Source organism: Sesamum indicum, linkage group LG6 (assembly GCF_026168435.1).
Source record: "Sesamum indicum cultivar Baizhima isolate 11 linkage group LG6, ASM2616843v1, whole genome shotgun sequence".
NCBI lineage: Eukaryota > Viridiplantae > Streptophyta > Magnoliopsida > Lamiales > Pedaliaceae > Sesamum > Sesamum indicum.
The window spans coordinates 25585715-25605960 of record NC_142662.1 but is presented as its reverse complement, the minus strand read 5'-3'; the positions used below and the strand labels follow the sequence as shown (position 1 = coordinate 25605960).

The window sequence follows — 20246 nt, the reverse complement described above, 5'->3', positions numbered from 1 at the left end:
TGGATAATAATGCCAGGATGATTCACTTTCAATCAGATGTTTGTGGTTTCGATTTTTTTGTGTTCAATACGAGAATTGCGTCGGTTGGTAACATGTAGACACCCCTGTAATAACATATGCAGAGAAGAGACGAATGTAAGAAATACTGCATTCTGGAAAGGACAATTTGCCAAAATGTACTTTTTCCCACTTTTTCTTGGATGCTATGAACCCATAGGGCTGGTATCACTAAATATAGCCAATAATTGCCTATTACCTATCATTAAGGGAGGCATTAGTGGATCATCCATATCATTTAATCAATAATTAGCCTCAAAAGTGAGCATTTTTTATACTGATTACAACTCCAGAGTTCACATCACAAACAGCTTCAGTTAAGCACTGTTGCTTCTCACTCATCTCCAGAATTCATGGTCACATATCTGTTCTATAGTCTCTTTGTTTTTTTCCTATGTTAATACAATTCAAATGAAGTAAGTGATCCGGTCTTCCCAATTTCACTGAAGTGGGTAGTGGGGCTCCAAGAATACACCTGCCAGCATTAACATTGTTCCGTTTATCTAAGGAACACGCAGTTTCAACACTATGACGATCATCGATTTCACTGCAAGGACAAAGAAATAGAGATGGAAAGAGCATGGGACAACGCTAGGTTTTACCTCTTTGCAGAGGACTAGCTCGTCAGCTGTTACCAGTCGCAAGAACTGGATTGCAGGGACATCCTCAAAACTGAAAATGTAGTACTTGACAAGATATTCCAACTTTGCAAAAGAAAAAGAAAAATTCAAAGATATCATCGTCCAAAGAACTAGGCAAACCTTTAAGTACATCCCTCGAGCATAATAATGGCTATCACGTTTGTGGTCTAAAATTATGTTGCTTGATATTAGTATCCTCTGAAAATGTTCGCCCTGGTGTCTCCTCAACAATGTGAAACATTCCCCTGATTTGAGACAGTTCTCTGCACCCATATTCTTCTTTATGTAATAGGGAGTGCCAGGTACAAACAAATCCTCAGCAGTTCCACAGTAAGAGTTTTCATGTTCGACATGACCAGAACTTATGCTGGAAGGGGCGGAAGTTCGACTATGACTTGGAACAACTGAAACTTCCTCTTTCATGGGCGCTCTGCACAATTTTGACAAAAAGTTCTGAGGTTAGTTATCTTACTTCACCAAGAAACAATTCACATACTACGCAACATACACCGAGTCATTTCTCCAAATCATGGAACTAACCATACCCAATCACTAATATCAAACTTCCTGCCCCTAATACTAGGGGACCTTTGTTGGGCTTATAACAAGAGAAATTTTCATGATTCAGCAAATGCTTGAGTTTTCAGTGCTAAAACTTTGCTATAGTTCGATTCTTTTATGATTCAATTAAACAAAATTTATGAAAAGGTCTAATTGAATATTCCAATCCACTAGCTAGTGCTACTTTACAAGGAAGAACTCTGAACAAGCAAAGCGAAATTCAGATAAATTAATAGAGCTGCTATAGCTAATCCCATATGAGATTAAAACGTCATGTCCTTACGAATTTTGCTTCCACTGGTTACTGTTTAAGTACTTAGTCGGATTATATCATTCTGCATCAATAAAATAAGTTAAATAATAATTAGAAAAAGAAAAGATTACGAATAAGAGGAAGAAGTTGTGGTAAACAATTGACAAACAGAGAGCCCCGGTGAAATTGAGCTTACCTGCATCACCACTGTTGTTATGAAACCATAGCAACTTTCAGGAAGTTCTTTGGAGACGCAAGGAGGGGTGGCAATTCCAACAGCTGTAATTATATCAGAGTTGAACCTAAGCTCCTTAAATGACCTTTTGCGGAGCATTTGCAAGCAAAGAAGCAGTTGGACCTCCCAGGTAGTGACCCAAAATCCTTAATCGAAAACCTTGTATCTTAACCAGTTTCATAACAGCAGCAACAAGAAAATCTTAACACAACCCCAAGCATTATATATAACAAATACCATGATACCACCTTGTGATCCTTTAGGCACCTCCTTATCGGGTCTATCTCATGAGTTAGAAACCAACGAGCAGCCTCAGCTGTTCCAAAGTGGGTTGAAGAAACAATATCAGTGATTAGGTCATAGACATTTTGAGTTCCACGAATGCCAAGAATCACAAGTTTCTTCCGCATGTCAATTCCCAAATAGTATCCAGGTCTCAATGCTGGAACTTTTTACGAACTTCACAACATTATTTTCTTGGAGCATGCTATTCCTTGCAAGACCAGTGGCATTATCTTTATAAGCCCCTTTTGCTAGTTCAGTGTAGTAGATAAGATCTTGTACCTAAATCAAAGGTCATCATTACATAAGCATTCTAGCTCATGTCACAAAGACACCAATCTTACCATCACGAGTAGAGATCATTCGTACTATATTTGACTGAGAAAGGAAAGAGTTTCAAAGAGTGACGATGGACTCCGAAGAGATAAGTTTACCCTTCACGTCCTCCACATAATTTGTGGACGCCTGCCAATGAGATACAAGTCAATAGCAAGATCGCTTAGACTCCAATCCTGAATTCCAAGTTTACTCCTTTGTATACTAGCGAAAATGTCGGTAAGAGATCTATCCGTAGGTGCTGGTTCATTTTCCATACCATTTCCTGTGGAACAAACACTTATGACCTTTGATCTTTCATTAACTTTTTTTTACTGAAATCCATTCTTTATATCTATAATCATGTTATATGCTTTATGAAAGAAGTCACAGGGAGAAAAATGAGCGTAGAATGGCAGCCACTATTCACTTCCTAATGCTGATTCCTCGTTTTACTCTAATCTGATATCGTCAAAGCTTCAATCTATACCACCACCTGCTCTACACCACCCCACCACCCCCCACAAAAAAAAAAAAACAAAGGAAAAAGTTACAAACCTGTTGGACGAGCCCACTTGTACAACTGCAAAGCGGGTTCAAGAGCTTTACCAACCCAACCAATATCTGGCTTCCGTTTACGATTATGACTGCACAAATCATCCTCCTCTGAACTGCAATTGCTTATCTCAGAATCTTTATTCGTGGAATTTTTGTCTTAACTTATAATTTGTCTAACTTATCTCAGATTCATTCTTTCCTCTGAGTTCATCATCTTTATCTGCCTTCGACCACCGGAATCGGTTCAGAACATTGTACGCGTGCTTCTTGCATGAACACTCTCGCCGTAATAATCTTATGCCCCTCCTGAAATCTGCAAGAAAAGAACTGCTCGATTACATGTTGATAATCACAGATTAATCTGATCGAGAAGAAGAAGACCGCCCCTGCGTAATGGGTGTTTTATACATTCTACAGAATTGCAGAAATGCGAGCCATGTGCATATCCTTCGTGTCTGCGGAGTGGAGTGAGGTGGAGATGATTGGGCTGGTGATGGTTAAAGGTGGCTGTTCGTGCGCAGGTTAGTTTGGTTTTGTGGACCGTTCAACAGGAGAAAAGAACCCAACGTTGAAGGGTGGGAAAAGAGAATTACGTCAAGATTTAAGGGTATTATAGTCTTTAGATCATACATCTTGGGCTTGTGGGTTCTGGGTACAAGCTTCACCTTTCCTTCTGGGCTTGGCCCAATTGAATACATGTAGAGGTTGTTGACCAAGTTTAACAAAATTTATGTTTAGGAAGTTTTAACCCAAATTGAGTATAGTCGGATTTGAATCAATTATGAGACTAATATAATACATTAAAATTCAGATAAAATGATGATCATATAGCACTTATTTTATAATTGATTTGATTTTATAGATCTTAATTTGGGTAATTTTTTCATGTCAATTGGTCCAGTTTTAATTCAAATACAATCCTATTATGTAATATAATCAGTAAAATATTAATTAGCTCTAAGTAAAAAAAAATTCCACAAAGCTACGCTAATACAAAGTTGAGTACTATGATGAATTAATATTCAGAAGGCATTTTCCATATGGGTGGAATACAAAAATATCAAATAATATAAATCATGCCATATTAGTATAATATAAATTAATTCCACCACATCCCTCGTCCATTTAATGTTTCTACACTCTGAGGTAACATCACGTATTTCAATTTAACATCATATTCGGTAATAATTTGTTGATTTTTTATGCATATTTCCCACTTGATATATTAATTCTCGTACTTTTCTAACTTGTTTCAAATTCCATTCATATTACATTCCATGAATATCAAAATAAGCCTATCTCCTGGCCATGGTCCTCTGACTTGTACCAGAAAGTGTCTCAAAATTTGTGCATATTGCATATGTTATTCCTTCCCATAATGTTCTTATTATTGAATTCCTGCAATTGTTTACTTCTCTAGGTCACATGCATGCATTAACCTACTGATCATTTATCTGGGGACAATTAATATTTCTTGGATCAAACTACGTACCTAGTCAACCAGCAGCAAGCTGTCACTGATCAAGAACAAAATCCTGTTCCCCACATGTTTGATCAAAAGTTAAAACCATTCTTCACAACTACTACTTATAACACATCCAGACAGGGAAGAAAACCATCAGGACAAGATTATAGTATGGCAACTGATGATTATGATTGGGAGAAAGAGGTCGAGGAGTTTGAGAAAACGAAAGCCGGTGTTAAAGGGCTTGTAGATTCTGGGATTACAAAGGTTCCTAGGTTCTTCATTCGTCCCCTAGAGAAGTTGCCTGGTAGAGCCAACTCTAGAGATGGACTTCATGTTCAGATCCCTGTGATAGACTTTCAGGGAGTCGAGGGAAACGGAACTCAACGAAGGCAGATCGTTGATGAGATCCGTAAAGCATCAGAAACTTGGGGATTTTTCCAAATTGTTAACCATGGAGTACCTACGAGTGTAACGGATGGTATACTAGAAAGCACGAGGAGATTCCATGAACAACCTAAGGAAGCCAAGATGGACCTCTATTCCTCCGATGGCCGGCGCAATGTCAGGTTCTATACGGTAAACGGACATCTCAAGAAACCGGAGGTTGCAGCCTGGAGGGATGCGTTTTCTTGCACGTTTATGGACGACGTTCTGGATCCTAAGCTTATCCCTCCTGTTTGCAGGTAACATTTTCCTTGGCTAATGATGATTTGTGGTGGCAGTTTCTGCTGCTTGTTATGTAAACATTCAATGTCTTAGGTTGTACCTTAACGTAAAAGCAGGGATCCTCATTTCTGCAATCTGATGAATGCCTACAGGAATGAAATCACTGAGTACATGAATCAGATGATCAATGTTAGAGACGTTTTATCTGAATTACTGTCGGAGGCTTTAGGCCTGAGCAGGGATTTCTTGGAGCGGTTACAGTGCATGAAAAGTGAATATTTGTCGTGCCTCTATTATCCACCCTGCCCTGAACCGGACAGGACGCTTGGCACGGTTAAACACTCCGATCCCACAATTCTCACCGTTTTAGTCCAGGACGACTCTGGCGGCCTCCAAATACATCATCACGATGATTGGCTCGATGTGCCTCCCGTTCAAGGAGCTTTATAATCAACATTGGAGATTTTCTGCAGGTAATGTAAATGTAATAACTTAAGACATTCTTAAACGAGCTTTTTTCAATCGATCTTTAGTGCCTTGTTGTCTTATATTCTGTTTTTTGGGACAATGTGTGTAGCTTATAACTAATGACAAGTTCAAGAGTGTGGAGCATAGAGTGTTGGCCAGGTCTAAAGGCACTCGGGTCTCGGCTGCATGCTTCTTTTATCCTAGTTCTGAACAAATTATGAAGGCATATGGACCAATACAAGAGCTTCTGTCTGAAGAGAATCCTGCTCTATACAGAGAAGTGAGTTACATAGATTTTCTCACACACTACCAGAAAAACGTACGAGGAGGTCATTCAGCTCTTTCAAATTTTAAAGTCATACACCCATGATTATAAAGCCATGAATTCAAATCCCATCAATATGTGAATAATGTTCTATTTTAATATTAGCTATCTGTCTATTTTTATGTAATTTTTTGTTAATTATCAATATTTGATATTGATTCATTATATAATTGTAATTGATTCACCACCCACAAAATAAAAAGAAAGAGCCGATGATCAAGTTTCTACTCGTTCGACTGGTCCAACAATTGTGTGAACTGATTCTTTTTTCTAGATTGAATATGATGAAAACTAGACAATTTCAATTTTACTACCAGGCACGATTTGTACAATTTTATATTTTCATTGCGCTCAATACTTATAAGATCCAAAATATCTTTTTCCAGTATGACAGAAATTCAAAAGGTTTGGTGAAGTTTTTTTTTTCTATAAATCGGTATTTTCTTTAAAAAATTTATAAATTCAAAATTTGTAAAATTTTATCATCAACATCTTATATATATAAGCTTGTAAAACATTTTATGTGATGTTTTAAAAAGTTTATTTATTAAATTTTATTAATATATATATTATATATTTATGTCACGGGCTATTTTAGTACTTTAAAGCAACAACCTAGTGTTTTTCTAATATGGCCTAAATAAGTTTTTTTATGCTTGTAACACCTCAATTAATCAATGCTTAGGTGCTAATTAAATGAAAAAAACACTGCAAGAACTAAATAAATCAATACAAGAATGCGAGGACCCAGTTTCAAATTGTTAACAAGGCCTGTTTGTTTTTGTTTTTTTAAGGTTAATTATAATTATGTCCCTCCAAAAATTCGTTATTTACAGTTGTCTCATTTCTACTAGGGTTTAGACAAAAAAAATATTTACTTTAACAAAAAAATTACATGAATTTTTAATTTGCCCTATTCAACATTCTCAAATATATTTTTGTATTTGAAAAGGGATAAGTATATACATATATATGAAGTGAGGTTAACATCATTATATTTCTTCCTGTATAAAAATAAAATTATTACATAAAAATATTAAATAAGGGTTAAAATTGAAAATTCATGTAATCTTTTTGCTAATGTCAGCATTTTTTTCGTTCAGACTCTAACGAAAGAACATGAGGTGTAAACAGTGAATTTTTAGAGGGGGTGTAAGTGTAATTTTAAAACTAATTTGAGAAGCAAAAAGTATAATCTCTCATTTTCATAGGAGGTCTAAGTGTAATTAACCCTTGTTATTATTTTCAATTGTCAATTAAAAAAATATTTGTTTTTAATTTTATACATATTTTTATATGATGTGCTTGTATCAGTTAATGAGTTTGTATTTTATATTAAATTTTAGTACTAATTCAATATATTTTTAGTGACAATACGTATAAATAAATATATTTTAATTTTTAATTATTGTTTCAAAAATAGAAAAACCAAAAATAAAAACACAAACAACCAGCCCCCCCAAGAGGGTTGGCTGCGCCGGTTTTGAAACGATTGCTAATAAGAAAAAGGTGCAAGTCAAATGGAACATAGCCTTATCTCCTCGGGACATGAACTCACAAGTTGAAAATTAAATAATTATGACATTCTAAATATAATAAAATCAGTTGGGAATTAATGTTGAATTGAGAGATACCCTCAAAATTCTATGAAAATGATGTTTTTCTTTGATCCATACGATGAAATAATACACTTTTGTTGCTTTTAATAATAATAGTGTCTTAATTTAATGATTAATATCTAAATTGATAAATAAATTTAAAATTATGCGTTGAATCGTAATAAATATGTGAGTATGCATTTGTATTATTTTACGTGGATTTATTATAATTTATTTAATTTTTTTTATTGATCAAATTAAATGCTATGTAATTTTTTAAAATATTAATTTAAGTGTTGAATTATTACTTAAAGTAAATTAATTAATAAAGGCTTTAGTAGCTTCTATTGTCATTTTCTTGCCCATGCAGCAACGTTAATGCTGGAGGAATTCGCTTGTGTCACTCTTGCAAAACTGGATGGCTACCTGAAATTGACTGGTCAAATAATACTTTTATTTTCTAGAACGAGTTATGAGACACGTGATTTCCACGACCGTATAAAAAAAATTTAATATGAAATGATAAAAAAAAAACTATAAAATAAATAAATTATAATAAATACGGAGAAGTAAGGTGAGAGAATTGTAGAGTAGTGGGTAATTAAGAGGAAAAAAATATAATTATGATATTATTATAAAATTGGGTAAATTACAACAATCTCTCTTGAGGTTTGTTGTAATCACGAATACCCCCTCGTTGTTTGAAAAATTACAAGTAACTCCCTCGTTGTTTGAAAAATTACAAGTAACCCCCTAATATTTTATAAAATTATGTAATTCTTGGATGAATGTATGAAATTATCAATTTTGCTCTTATCGAATTTTTTTAAAAAAATTTAAAAGTTATAAAAAAAATCAGAGGGGATGGATTAATTTATAAAAAAAATAAATAAAAGTATAATTTTTAATGCATAAGGGCATTTTGATCAATTCATAATAAAAACGGATGGAAATCTAACAGATTAGGCTAATTGTTAGACGACCGTTAAAATTAGAAGGGTATTGGTAATTTTTCAAACAATAAGGGGGTTCGTAATTATGCCAAATTTCAGAGGAGATCGTTGTAATTTGCCCCATATAATATTGAAATTACTAATCAAACCAAATTTATTTAAAGAAATGAAATGAAATAAAGGGTAAAGTTGTATATTCAAAAATTGGTACGACAAAAGGTTTTCTTTTATAATAGTATAGATGATTAGATAATTTCTTGTTTGAAATTTAGTGTAATTATACATAAATTCCTAGTTTGAAAAATTATATGTAGTGAAGTTTACTCTTATCTGACAAATAAATGTTTTCAATAATCAAAACTCATCAAATGTAATGATATTAACAAAAAAAAGAATAAAAATCTATATTTACTCTCAATTAATTTATTACAGGTCAAATAAATCTTTTTATGATTTAATTACCTTTATACATCTTCACATGTTAATGCATGTGATGACGTGTACCTTTATAAAGGGGTAGTTTAGTCACAAAAAAAAATATTTAACCTGCAATAAGTCAGTAATTAGTCAATCGAGGATAATATTGATTTTCATTCAATTTTTTTTTTAATATAAACTAATTCAGTGAATTTTTACTAATGGAGGAATTTATTTATTAGACGAAAACAAACATCAGTACTATTAGGTGGAATTATTCGAATTATATAGAATTTACGTATAATTACATTAAATTTTAGAAAAGGGGAATATAATTATCTTTTCTTTTATGAGGTCAAATAACACTTTTATTTGTTTAAAATTGTTTCCTTTTGTTGAAAATTCCTTGTGCTTAGGCACTATACGATATAATGAAGAATTTTTTGTATTCAAAATCAAGTCGGACTGAATGTGATAAAATCAATGACATGACAAGTGTGATATACTCATTATGTATACTTATTTTTTTTAAATCGTACATATCACACTTACAACATATGTACAATTCAGATACAACCAAACTCTATCTAAATTAAAAAAAAAAATTCTCATAAATAATTATCTTAATTTTAAGATGCCATTACAACTCATGTAAAGTCCTTAGAAAGGAATTACATGTCTTGGCAATATATAATTAAGATGCCATTACATAAACAAATTACCTTAAAAAGCAGAACTCGAAAGAGTAATTACATAATATATATTATGTTTTTGTAATTGATTTGATTTGATTCGCGAAATCTGATTTTATCTTTTAAATTATAATTCGAATTGAAAAATCAGGTGAGCAATGAAATTCAGTTATAATTTAAGACTAGTAAATTGTAATTAGGTGATGAGATTAGCCAATTAATTAGAATAGATAGAGTAGGTGGGGAGAGGGCACACCCACTACCCAACATTCAACAATGGCCAACTCCAATTAATACCTATTCCTACCCATCCCCTCACTCTCCATCAATCATAACAAATGAAATAAACAAGAAATATAAGGACAATAGAAGCGTAACTTTCCTACAAATGGAGCTGCTTCTAGATTTCATGAACGTCCACTCCTATCAAAATTTGACGCGGTTACAATAAACTAATGGTGGGGGAACGTGACCTTAATTTTTAAAAATACAGAAAATTTTACGCCTATCAAATTAACATAAGGGTTTTTAACTAAAAAAGTAAAATATAAAGGAATTTTATGTAAAATTTACGTATCCCACAATCTTATAAATTTTTTAAAAATATTTTGAAAAACTTATAACAACTCAAATTCATGGATTCACGTGATTATTAGTTTTAGAGCAAGACATGATGATGTGTATTTCCATGAACTTGCTACCTGTTGTCGTCGATAAAAAAAGTATTGCCTATTAGGAAATTTCAACTCAATTCTGCTGCCAGATTTTTAATTCCTGGAATTGCTGACGTGCTGCTTAATATTCTGCCGCCACCTCTGCTAAATTCAATTAAATATTGAAATTTTGTGTTAGATATCTATAGTCGCTCTCCTATCAAAATATACAACAAACCAAAAATTATCATAAATTGATTGAAAAATTACTGAAATTACCAAAAGTCTAAACAAAAATCAAGTCGTGCAAGATCAAAAATACCTTCAAAATTATAGGACCTAAAATTTTATTTTTCCTAAAATAAATAAATACACGTATTGAAATTAAAAGCTTATTAAATAAATAATATTAGGATATAAACCTTAGTATTAATTAAGGTAACATCTAATTGGCAAAATAAATTAATTAGTAATCTAGAAGGTGGGGAAAATTCACGAGCCCCACTCTCTCTGTCTATATAGCTTTTTTATTAACTTAGCTTCGAATTCAGAATTTGTGTTCTTTTCGTTTGGGGGGGACAGTCAAAAGAAGTCATCTGAAAGTGTTCTACAGTAGATTTGGGGGATTTTGGCCAACACCTCTTACTCTCTACTATATATATCTGCCTGATCCTACACATTCTTCTCACTAAGCTATACACAGATATACACACACACATATATATATAGAGTCTCTCCAGCTTATCAGATTTTCAGCTCTTAAAACTAAAAATGGTGGTTTCCAGCAAGGACGGGCATTACGATTGGGCTAAAGAATTGAAGGAATTTGATGAGACAAAAGCTGGTGTAAAGGGTCTGGTGGACGCCGGGGTCACTAAGCTCCCAAGACTCTTCGAGCACCCGCCGGAGACTTTGCAGAGCCGCCCAAAGCTCGACGCTGTGCACCTGGATCTGCCCACGATTGACTTACAGGGCCTGGGCCCACGGCGGAGTGAAGTGGTGGAGCAAATGCGTAAGGCTGCCCAAGAATGGGGGTTTTTCAGGATAGTGAACCATGGGGTTACGCTGGAGACAATGGACGCCATGTTGGCTGCCGTGAAGCGGTTCCACGAGCAGCCAACGGAAGAGAAGATGCCTTGGTATTCATCTGATGTCAGGAAACAAGTGAAGCTCAACAGCAACTTACCTTCACGTGAAAATGATCCGGCCAGTTGGAGGGATATCTTGAGTTGCGTTTTCAGCGATGATCAGCTTCACCCCGAAGATTTACCTTTAGCCTGCAGGTATTTTAGCTTTGGTTTTGCACAGAAACAGTACTGTTTTCCCGTTGCTGTACGATTTTTAACAGTTTGTGGGAAACATAAATGTAAATTTGCAGGAATGAGGTGTTGGAATATGTGAAATCCATGATTGAACTACGCGAAATCATGGCTGAGTTGCTATCAGAGGCTCTGGGGCTTCCCAGCGATTACCTGTCGAGCATAGAGTGCATGAAAAGTGAGGCACTTGCATGTTTGTATTATCCAAAATGCCCTGAGCCTGAGAAAACCTTAGGCACACCAAAGCATTCAGACACAACTTTCCTCACCTTACTCATGCAAGACAGCACCGGCGGTCTCCAAATCCTGCACGACGATCACTGGGTCGACGTCCCTCCAGTCCGTGGAGCTCTTATTGCCAATATTGGTGATCTTATGCAGGTAGAAACCAATTTCTGATCAAGACATATGATTTTGAGAAATTTACAGGTCCTTTATTGATTTAATTAATATTATTTTCATCTTTGTTGTCATGGTTAGATTATTAGCAATGACAAGTTCATAAGCGTGGAGCACAGAGTGGTAGCTCAGCCTGTTGGGCCAAGGATTTCAGTAGCGTGCTTCTTCACTCCAAGTGTGAGGGCTGCAGCGAAGCCATTTGCTCCCATAAAAGAGCTTCTGTCGTCTGATGAAAATCCAGTCATATACAGGGAATTCATGTTCAGGGAATACTGCCAGTATTATAAGACAAAAGGCGAGAAAGTTGAGTCGGCTCTGCTTCATTACAAGATCCGATGAACTGTTCACCAATCTTGTTAGAATTTGCTTCACATCTTTTGATATGTCCCTGCGTTAATTACGAGATGTAATAAGAATATTTTGTAGATTATTCCTGTCATTTTAGTCCCAGAAACTTTCTTTCGACGAAAAGACACAAATATTAATATCTACACACATATATAGATATAAATATAATATAAAAGAAGTACAATTTGACTAAAAGTGTACTCAATGCGGATTGGATCAATTTAGGTAATTGTTCCGCCCATTCCAACAGGGAAGGTCATAACTAAAAGTTGTGCCTAAACCGAACTGTTCCTTATTATTCATGAATGATATTAAATTTCAAATTGAATTCATTTGAAAAAAAAAAAAGAACCACTAATCTTGAGAGAGGGAGGGAGGGAAGGCGAATGGTTGGTTTTAGAGTCTGAGGTCGGCGATCGGCCACGGATAGCGGAGGGGAAGGCGAAAATGCCAAAAGATGAGGGAGAGTTGGGGGGGAGGGAGATGAGGAAGGAAAAGAAAAAATATGCTAAGTATATATTAAATTTAGAATGAGCTTTGGAACGGGCAATTTTTTGAAGATAATCTCAACTGCCTTTTCTAATAACCAAAACGACTTTGTTTCAGTTGATGTGCATTGATCAAGTATTCTTGATTTTTTTATGCACGGTTGGTCTGGTGTTCTAAACTCGTTCCGAACTACAAAGAATGATATTGTTTTATTCGAAAACGACGCCGTATTTAGAGGATATTTAGATGACCGTTCTTATTTTCAAAAAAATCGTTCCTAATATTGTGCCAAAATTATTTTGTCTTTTAAATAAAAAATAAGAAAATGAAGGAAAAATCATCATAGAAATGTTAATGATCAGAAAAAAGTAGATCATAAATTAATTAAGGTCATTAGAAACATATAATTTTTTGAATTAAATTGATACATATTAGGAAGATTAATTATATTTTTATATATAAGATTTTTAGTTTTATATAGATGTAAGTAGCATCTTATACTGTTCTATTGGATTGCCTAATCAGACCGTTAAAATTCTAACCAGACTGTTGAATATGATTAAATCAACAAAATACTACATTCGATGAAGTTATGAACATTTTTGTTATACAGATCTGATACACAATCAACGAGGTTAAAAATAACTATGTGATTTTACATCAAACCGCTAGATATGTTCAAATATATAAAGTATTGTTATGCGTTTAAGTTCAAATTGTTTACCCTCTACTTTTCATTTGGCGTGAAATTAAATTTATGCGAAATTGATTTAGGAACAGTCAATGTATTTTAACTGTTCTTATATTTCTCTCCTTTTCTTTCTGTAGGATGTTGTAATGTATTGGGTAACATTTTAATAATTTTGTTTGTTTTGCAGAAAATGCTCCAAAATTTGATGGAGGATCATCAGACTCAGCCTACGGTCAAGGACCACGATACCCAGCCGGCCGAATCGGAAGCTTCAATGCCGATAACCGAGCATCAGATGTGGTTGGCTACAGTTGTGGGCAAGAACAAGGGTTGTGTAATCGACCTTGGTTCTGATGCCCACGTATACAGCCGAACATTCACATCACCATCGTCATCCCCAGCGACACTGCCACAACCAAACCTAGCCATGGAGGACCGAATGAATAGGCTGGAGACAATGATAGTCGATATGATGGTCATTATGAAGGAAATGCATGCCAACTCCTCAACTACACTGCCGTCACAGCCAAACGTCTCCATTAGCGCCCTAGCACAGCCTCCGATAAACCCCCTGTCGCCGAACGATGACGATATGAACGAGAATAACGAGAAAGGTTTAGATATTGATTTTCAATTTTGTAATTGAATAATATTTATTATTATAATAATATTTTTCCTAATATTTTTTTATTCGACCCTTTTTCTTTCTTATTATAAATTTCTTTTTTCTCTTTATATCTCCCATTATAATTTTAAATATATGCAAGAACATCATGCAACAATAGTTAATTTTAATATATATATATATATATATATATATCAGTTACCATCCTTTTCAGTCATTGAACAAGTCCAGTATTCCTGATGATCTCATTCGTTGAACTACTTTTTCATCGTGAATATTCTTTTCCAATGACGAAGATGTCGGTAAAAATTCAAGGCGAACAAATGTAATAAGTTAACAATGTGTTTGTCTGATCCAATAAATAGTCTATCTTCATTTTCAAACCATCCCTGCATGCATCTTCCACAGAAAATGGATATGCGTTTTACTCTTGTCACTACAAGAAAACAGGATATTAAATAATTAAATCTTACCACTTAATATATATATATATATATATATGTTTGTCTATCAAATACTATTATGTGGTTTGTATTATTGTAAAATCTTTAGTTTAATATATTTATTAAATTTGATATCTTTATATATTAGTTTTATATATTTTAGGCGGTGGGAGCATTATTTATTTGTTTGTGATCCATGTCCCGATTACCAATATTCAAGAATGGCCAACTTCAAGTTCCTCATAGAGTCAAAAAGATTGAAATATAATATATATGAATTATTAATAAATATCGCTTTTGAATCTTGAAAACAATAAATATGTCTTATCGTTTGCCGATTGCCACGCTCCCCACCCTCTCTTTTGTCGATCGTCGAGAACAGCGGGGGCAGGCGTGGGGATGGGGGTAAGTAGGGGTGGGAGTAGGATTTTTTTTAAAAAAAATTATATATATATAATAATAATTTATTATTTTATAATTTTTAATTATTCATATATAATTAAAAAAATCTATATAAAGGTATAAGAGTGAGACAATGTAAAAATTTAATGCCACTACACTTCAAAATAAAAAGAGAGAGCATGTGGTAAATTAAAAAAAAATCACAAAGAGCTATTTTACCTATTTTTAAAACAGGAAGGAGTTTTTGCCGAGTGTTTAAAACATGGGTATTCTTTTGCAATTTAGCCAAAATTTTACAACCCTAGTGATTGCATTTATAGAAAATTAGAATTTTAGTCGCCTAAGTACAGTTGGTGAAAATTTGGATCTTTTGAAATTAATTTTGGTAATTTAGCTTTGCAATTAAAACTTAATAATTTGAAGACAATTTTGATTGAAAAAGTGCATGTAGAACACATGGCATGCTAATTTTGGAGATTTTCGATCAAAAGTATCCTCAAGTTGCTAAGTTTTCCAATTGCAAAACCATATTATTAACATTAATTTCAATAGGAATTGTGACTCTTTATATTTATAATATCAAAATTACAATTTTCTCTTTTATTCAACCCCCTTTTGCCCATAATCAAAATTGGGGAAATAGTATTTTTTGTCTTATAATACAGAGTCTTTTCACTTTTGGTCCATTGGTTACGAATTCTCATTTTTTGTCTTATGACACATTTTTATTAAATATTTTAACGAAAAATAGCATGTGGGTATTAGAGCCTTTACACTTTTGGCCCCATATGTTACTAAAATCTTACTTTTGGTCTCATAATTTTATAAAAGTAGCACGTCTGATCCCATGCACTTAACAACCACGTGGTTTTAAATTTTTCATTAAACATCTAACGGTGAGATGTCATGGGATCAAAAGTACTATTTTTTTTAAAGTTATAGAATTAAAAATAAAAATAACATATTTAATAGGATCAAAAATTAAAAGGCTGGAGGAAAAGTGTTATTTCCCCCATCAATTAATAATACCTCTGCAAAGCTGGCAATAAATCTAAATTAATTTGAAGGAAATTTCCACCCTCCCTCTTAAACAATAATTTTTAAGTCCAACCAAGATTCGTTGTCGTGCTGCTTTCGGAGTCCTACGTTGAAAATTATATCTTATTCCTGTGTAAAATAATATTCTTTTTTGTTAGAAATAATTGAATACGTCATCCTAATAGTAATGATTAATTAACTACAACGAATAATTTTATATCAAGATATATTAACTTAGAAATGAATATAAAAATAATAATTATTGCTCGTACTATATATATATTGTCAGATTTGAAATTCGGAATTTTTTATTAGATAAATAATTTTAAGATGTCAACATTTTTTCGACTTTAAATGAATAATGGCGTGATTGGTACGTAGGAATAGAGTGGAAATAAAATGAGTATTCTCAAATTTATTCATACGTTTTGATTGATATGCTCTAAATTTGGCAATACTTATTCCCATGTGAATTCTTAATCTTTTTTATAAGAGATCATTTCCTCGCCCAATCATGATATTAGTTATTCCCAACATCTAAAAAATAAAAGTTTTCCTTTTTTTTTTTTCTTGTATTAATGTAATATTCAGTTTTATTATCTATAGTTTGACAAGTCAATAAATTATTTATATGTGTATATATATTCAATAATATATGAGATATTTTATAAATTGCTTATAACCTTTCATAAGTAATTCTAAAAACACTATTCAATGTACTCAATAAAATATGAATAAATATTTTTTTTTAAAAAGATTACAAAAGAGCAAATTTATTTCATTCCTAAATCATATTTCGTTCACACTTAATTTCATTCCTACATACCGATCATGCTCTGTGTATTTGGTTTGATGGACTCGGACAATTTGAATAAATGATTTCAAAATGACTCTATTTGAAAAGAATTAAAATACATTCATATTTATCGAGATTTATTTTAAAATTAAAATAAAATAATTGAAATTTTTTGAATTTTAAATGATCTAAATATATTCAAAAAAAGTTATTATTAAAAATTTGAAAATTCATGATTTCAAAACATTCCATCCAAATGCAACCTAAATCTTCTCAGTCAGACTATAAATTAATTAGTAATCTAGAAGGTTCAGAAAATTAATTAAGAAAGAACGCATGTGCCCATATCGTCAGAAAATTGAGCGTTTTTCTAATTCAGCCATCCAACGCTCAAAGTAACTTTGAATTCCGAATGTGCGTTCTGACGGGCTTATGTTGACGGACATCAAATCAAAAGGATCATGTGGCAGTAACCTAGTAATACCGTCTGGTTTGTACTTCTCCAAACTTGTGTGCTGTTTGTCTAAGCCTACACTACTATATATGTAAGTATTAGCCTCATCCCTCCTACACATTCTTCTCACTAAATACAATTATAAGCTATATTCTCAGATAAAGACTTGAAAATGGTGGTTTCCAGCAATGGGCATTTTGATTGGGCTAAAGAATTGAAAGAATTTGATGAGACAAAAGCTGGTGTAAAGGGTCTGGTGGACGCCGGGGTCACGAAGCTCCCAAGACTCTTCGAGCACCCGCCGGAGACTTTGCAGAGCCGCCCAAAGCTCGACGCTGTGCACCTGGATCTGCCCACGATTGACTTACAGGACCTCGGCGCACGGCGGAGTGAAGTGGTGGAGCAAACGCGTAAGGCTGCCCAAGAATGGGGGTTTTTCAGGATAGTGAACCATGGGATTCCGCTGGAGACAATGGACGCCATGTTGGCTGCCGTGAAGCGGTTCCACGAGCAGCCAACGGAAGAGAAGATGCCTTGGTATTCATCTGATGTCAGGAAACAAGTGAAGCTCAACAGCAACTTACCTTCACGTGAAAATGATCCGGCCAGTTGGAGGGATATCTTGAGTTGCGTTTTCAACGATGATCAGCTCCACCCCGAAGATTTACCTTTAGCATGCAGGTATTTCAGATTTGATTTTGCACACAAAAAATACTGTTTTGTGTTTTCCAATTGGAGTACAATACCATAACAGTTTGTGGAAAATATAAACGCTAATTTGCAGGAAGGAGGTGCAGCAATATGTGAAATACATGATTGAACTTCGGGAAATCATGGCCGAATTGCTATCAGAGGCTCTGGGGCTTCCCAGCGATTACCTGTCGAACATAGAGTGCATGAAAAGTGAGGCACTGGCATGTTTGTATTACCCGAAATGCCCTGAGCCTGACAAAACCTTAGGCACACCAAAACATTCAGACACAACTTTTCTCACCTTACTCATGCAAGACAGCACCGGCGGCCTCCAAATTCTACACGATGATCACTGGATCGACGTCCCTCCCGTCCATGGAGCTCTTATTGCCAATATTGGTGATCTCATGCAGGTAGAAACCAATTACTGATTGAAGCATAGGATGTTGAGAAATTTATAAATCGTTTACAGAACTAATTAATTAATATCATCGTCTGCATCTGTTTTGTTGTTGTTCTTGATAGATTATTAGCAATGACAAGTTCATAAGCGTGGAGCACAGAGTGCTGGCTCAGCCTGTCGGGCCTAGGATTTCAGTTGCATGCTTCTTCACTCCAAGTATGAAGGCTGCAGCGAAGCCATTTGCTCCCATAAAAGAGCTTCTGTCTGATGAAAATCCAGCCGTATACAGGGAATTCATGTTCAGGGAATATACCCAACATTACAAGACAAGATTCGATAAGGCTGAGACGGCATTGCTTCATTACAAGATTCGATGAACTGTTCTTGAAATTCAAATACCATGAAGCACGACGATTAGCATGTTTATTTTGGTGTGATTGATGTATTTGATAAGTAACTATTAAGGACTAGTACTAGATTAAATACTACTATGGGTCGTCATTGTAATAAAACACTTGGCCGTTCTTCCAAATTACTCTCTGTACCGACTACCAACGGGGTGATGTCTTTTTGTTCCAGTTAGATGCGGGATAAATGATCAATAATTGAGTTTGTGTTATATTTTTGTGGCCCAAGTTTTTAGAGACCCACTTACCCGATTTGCTCGGACGGCCCACTATCCGATCCACGACCCGTTCGTCCCGATCCGGAGAGTCCTCATCGTTATTCTCTCTTATCTTTTCAAGTCTCCAATTTCCATGAGTCTTCTTTAGCCAACAAAGTTACTTGAGGAAGGACTCTATTGTTGTCCTTATCCAGCTAGTCTTCATCCTTATATAAAAGCCTCTTCCTCCTCCACTGAGAGACACCCAAAAACAGAGAGAAAACCTGAAGAGCCGTTTTCTATCTTTCAACCTTCTTTGTGAAATTTGTGTGATTAAGGTCTCGGTGACCAAGAAAGAAAGAGATCTGTGTGATCGAGGGACAAAACCTTTGTGGTGTTCTTCGGGTAGTAGTGCAACCGTGAATTGGGGTGTGGGTGCGGCACTCTTGTGTGTTCAAAGGATACTGGTTTGAATCTGAGCCTAATTGATACTACTGTAGTACTCCTTTCGTTTGATTTGTTCACATATTAGTATTTTGTAACCATTATAATTCGTGTAATTATTTTGGTCTATTAAAGAGTTTTGTACTCGATATTCCGCTGCAATAGTCGAATAGGTATTTCTGCTCTCCACCCAACAGTTTGAATAAAATAATACATTATTTGTTGGATAAAAAAATTTTGTGAATTAATGTATTGTTTCATTTTGTATAATTAATTTAGGAATAAAATATTAAAATTTCTTTTATGCTCGTATAAAACTTTTTGACCCTTGTTTAGGGATTCAATTACTCAATGCAGCAAAGCGGAGAGTTGGGATTTGAAATGGGGAAAAATTCAAAAGTTCCCACTACAAGAAAATAGGGTATCAGGAGACCAAAATTTAGAGACGGAATAAAATCCGTCTTTATCAGAGACGGATTTAGAGATGGAACGCTTATTTATGATAAATTATTAATAATTTTTTATTTTAGCGACGGATTTTGAGACGGATTTCTAATTTCACTAATTTCCGTCTCTATTTCCGTCTCTGATACTATTAAATGATTGCTTAAAAATCGAGATGGTTGAAATTTGGTTATTTCTGTCTCTGTTTCCGTAGCTAATTTTTTCTTTAACTTAGACGGAAATTTCCATCTCTAATGGTGTGAATAGGAATTTTTTTATTTATGAAAATATTAAAACACAAAAATAAGAATGTTTTTTATTTATGAAAATAATAATTAAGTTGTAAATATATGACATGATAATATATATATATATATTTGTAAAATTATAATGTATTATTTAATTTTAATTAATTACAATAAAACTAAAAGTAAATTTTTTATTAATTTATTTTTATTTTTATAAAAAACACGCATTCCTCTTAATGTTTTTTCTCACCAGCGAAGATTTTG

The 20246-nt window shown here is 34.0% G+C and overlaps 4 protein-coding genes and 1 pseudogene across 5 annotated transcripts; 3 read left to right on the top strand and 2 right to left on the bottom strand.

The window, feature by feature from the left end:
- Positions 1-278: 278 nt before the first annotated feature.
- Positions 279-3443, bottom strand: LOC105163398 (uncharacterized; annotated as a pseudogene). Its single transcript, XR_002287250.2, has 4 exons — positions 3311-3443; positions 2903-3215; positions 1709-2630; positions 279-1128 (listed from the first exon to the last, which is right to left on the bottom strand). The product of XR_002287250.2 is annotated as an uncharacterized LOC105163398 (transcript).
- On the bottom strand, positions 561-2157 carry LOC148787956 (uncharacterized). The gene is made up of 4 exons (XM_088881447.1): positions 1985-2157; positions 1709-1832; positions 1244-1296; positions 561-1128 (listed from the first exon to the last, which is right to left on the bottom strand). The coding sequence occupies exons 1-4, from the start codon at positions 2155-2157 to the stop codon at positions 561-563; spliced, it is 918 nt and encodes a 305-aa protein (XP_088737573.1).
- Positions 3444-4338: 895 nt separating the features above from the next.
- On the top strand, positions 4339-6058 carry LOC105163584 (1-aminocyclopropane-1-carboxylate oxidase homolog 11). Its single transcript, XM_020695020.2, is given in 4 exon segments — positions 4339-5053; positions 5189-5478; positions 5481-5509; positions 5614-6058. Coding segments are annotated over 4 exon segments (1185 nt in total). The 5' UTR covers positions 4339-4448; the 3' UTR covers positions 5875-6058.
- A 4651-nt stretch (positions 6059-10709) lies between these two features.
- On the top strand, positions 10710-12299 carry LOC105163399 (1-aminocyclopropane-1-carboxylate oxidase homolog 1). Its single transcript, XM_011081722.3, has 3 exons — positions 10710-11425; positions 11521-11842; positions 11942-12299. The coding sequence occupies exons 1-3, from the start codon at positions 10914-10916 to the stop codon at positions 12197-12199; spliced, it is 1092 nt and encodes a 363-aa protein (XP_011080024.1). The 5' UTR covers positions 10710-10913; the 3' UTR covers positions 12200-12299.
- A 4949-nt stretch (positions 12300-17248) lies between these two features.
- Positions 17249-18861, top strand: LOC105163401 (1-aminocyclopropane-1-carboxylate oxidase homolog 1). The gene is made up of 3 exons (XM_011081723.3): positions 17249-17827; positions 17931-18252; positions 18365-18861. Exons 1-3 carry the CDS (start codon positions 17319-17321, stop codon positions 18617-18619), a joined length of 1086 nt encoding a protein of 361 aa, XP_011080025.1. The 5' UTR covers positions 17249-17318; the 3' UTR covers positions 18620-18861.
- Positions 18862-20246: the final 1385 nt, after the last annotated feature.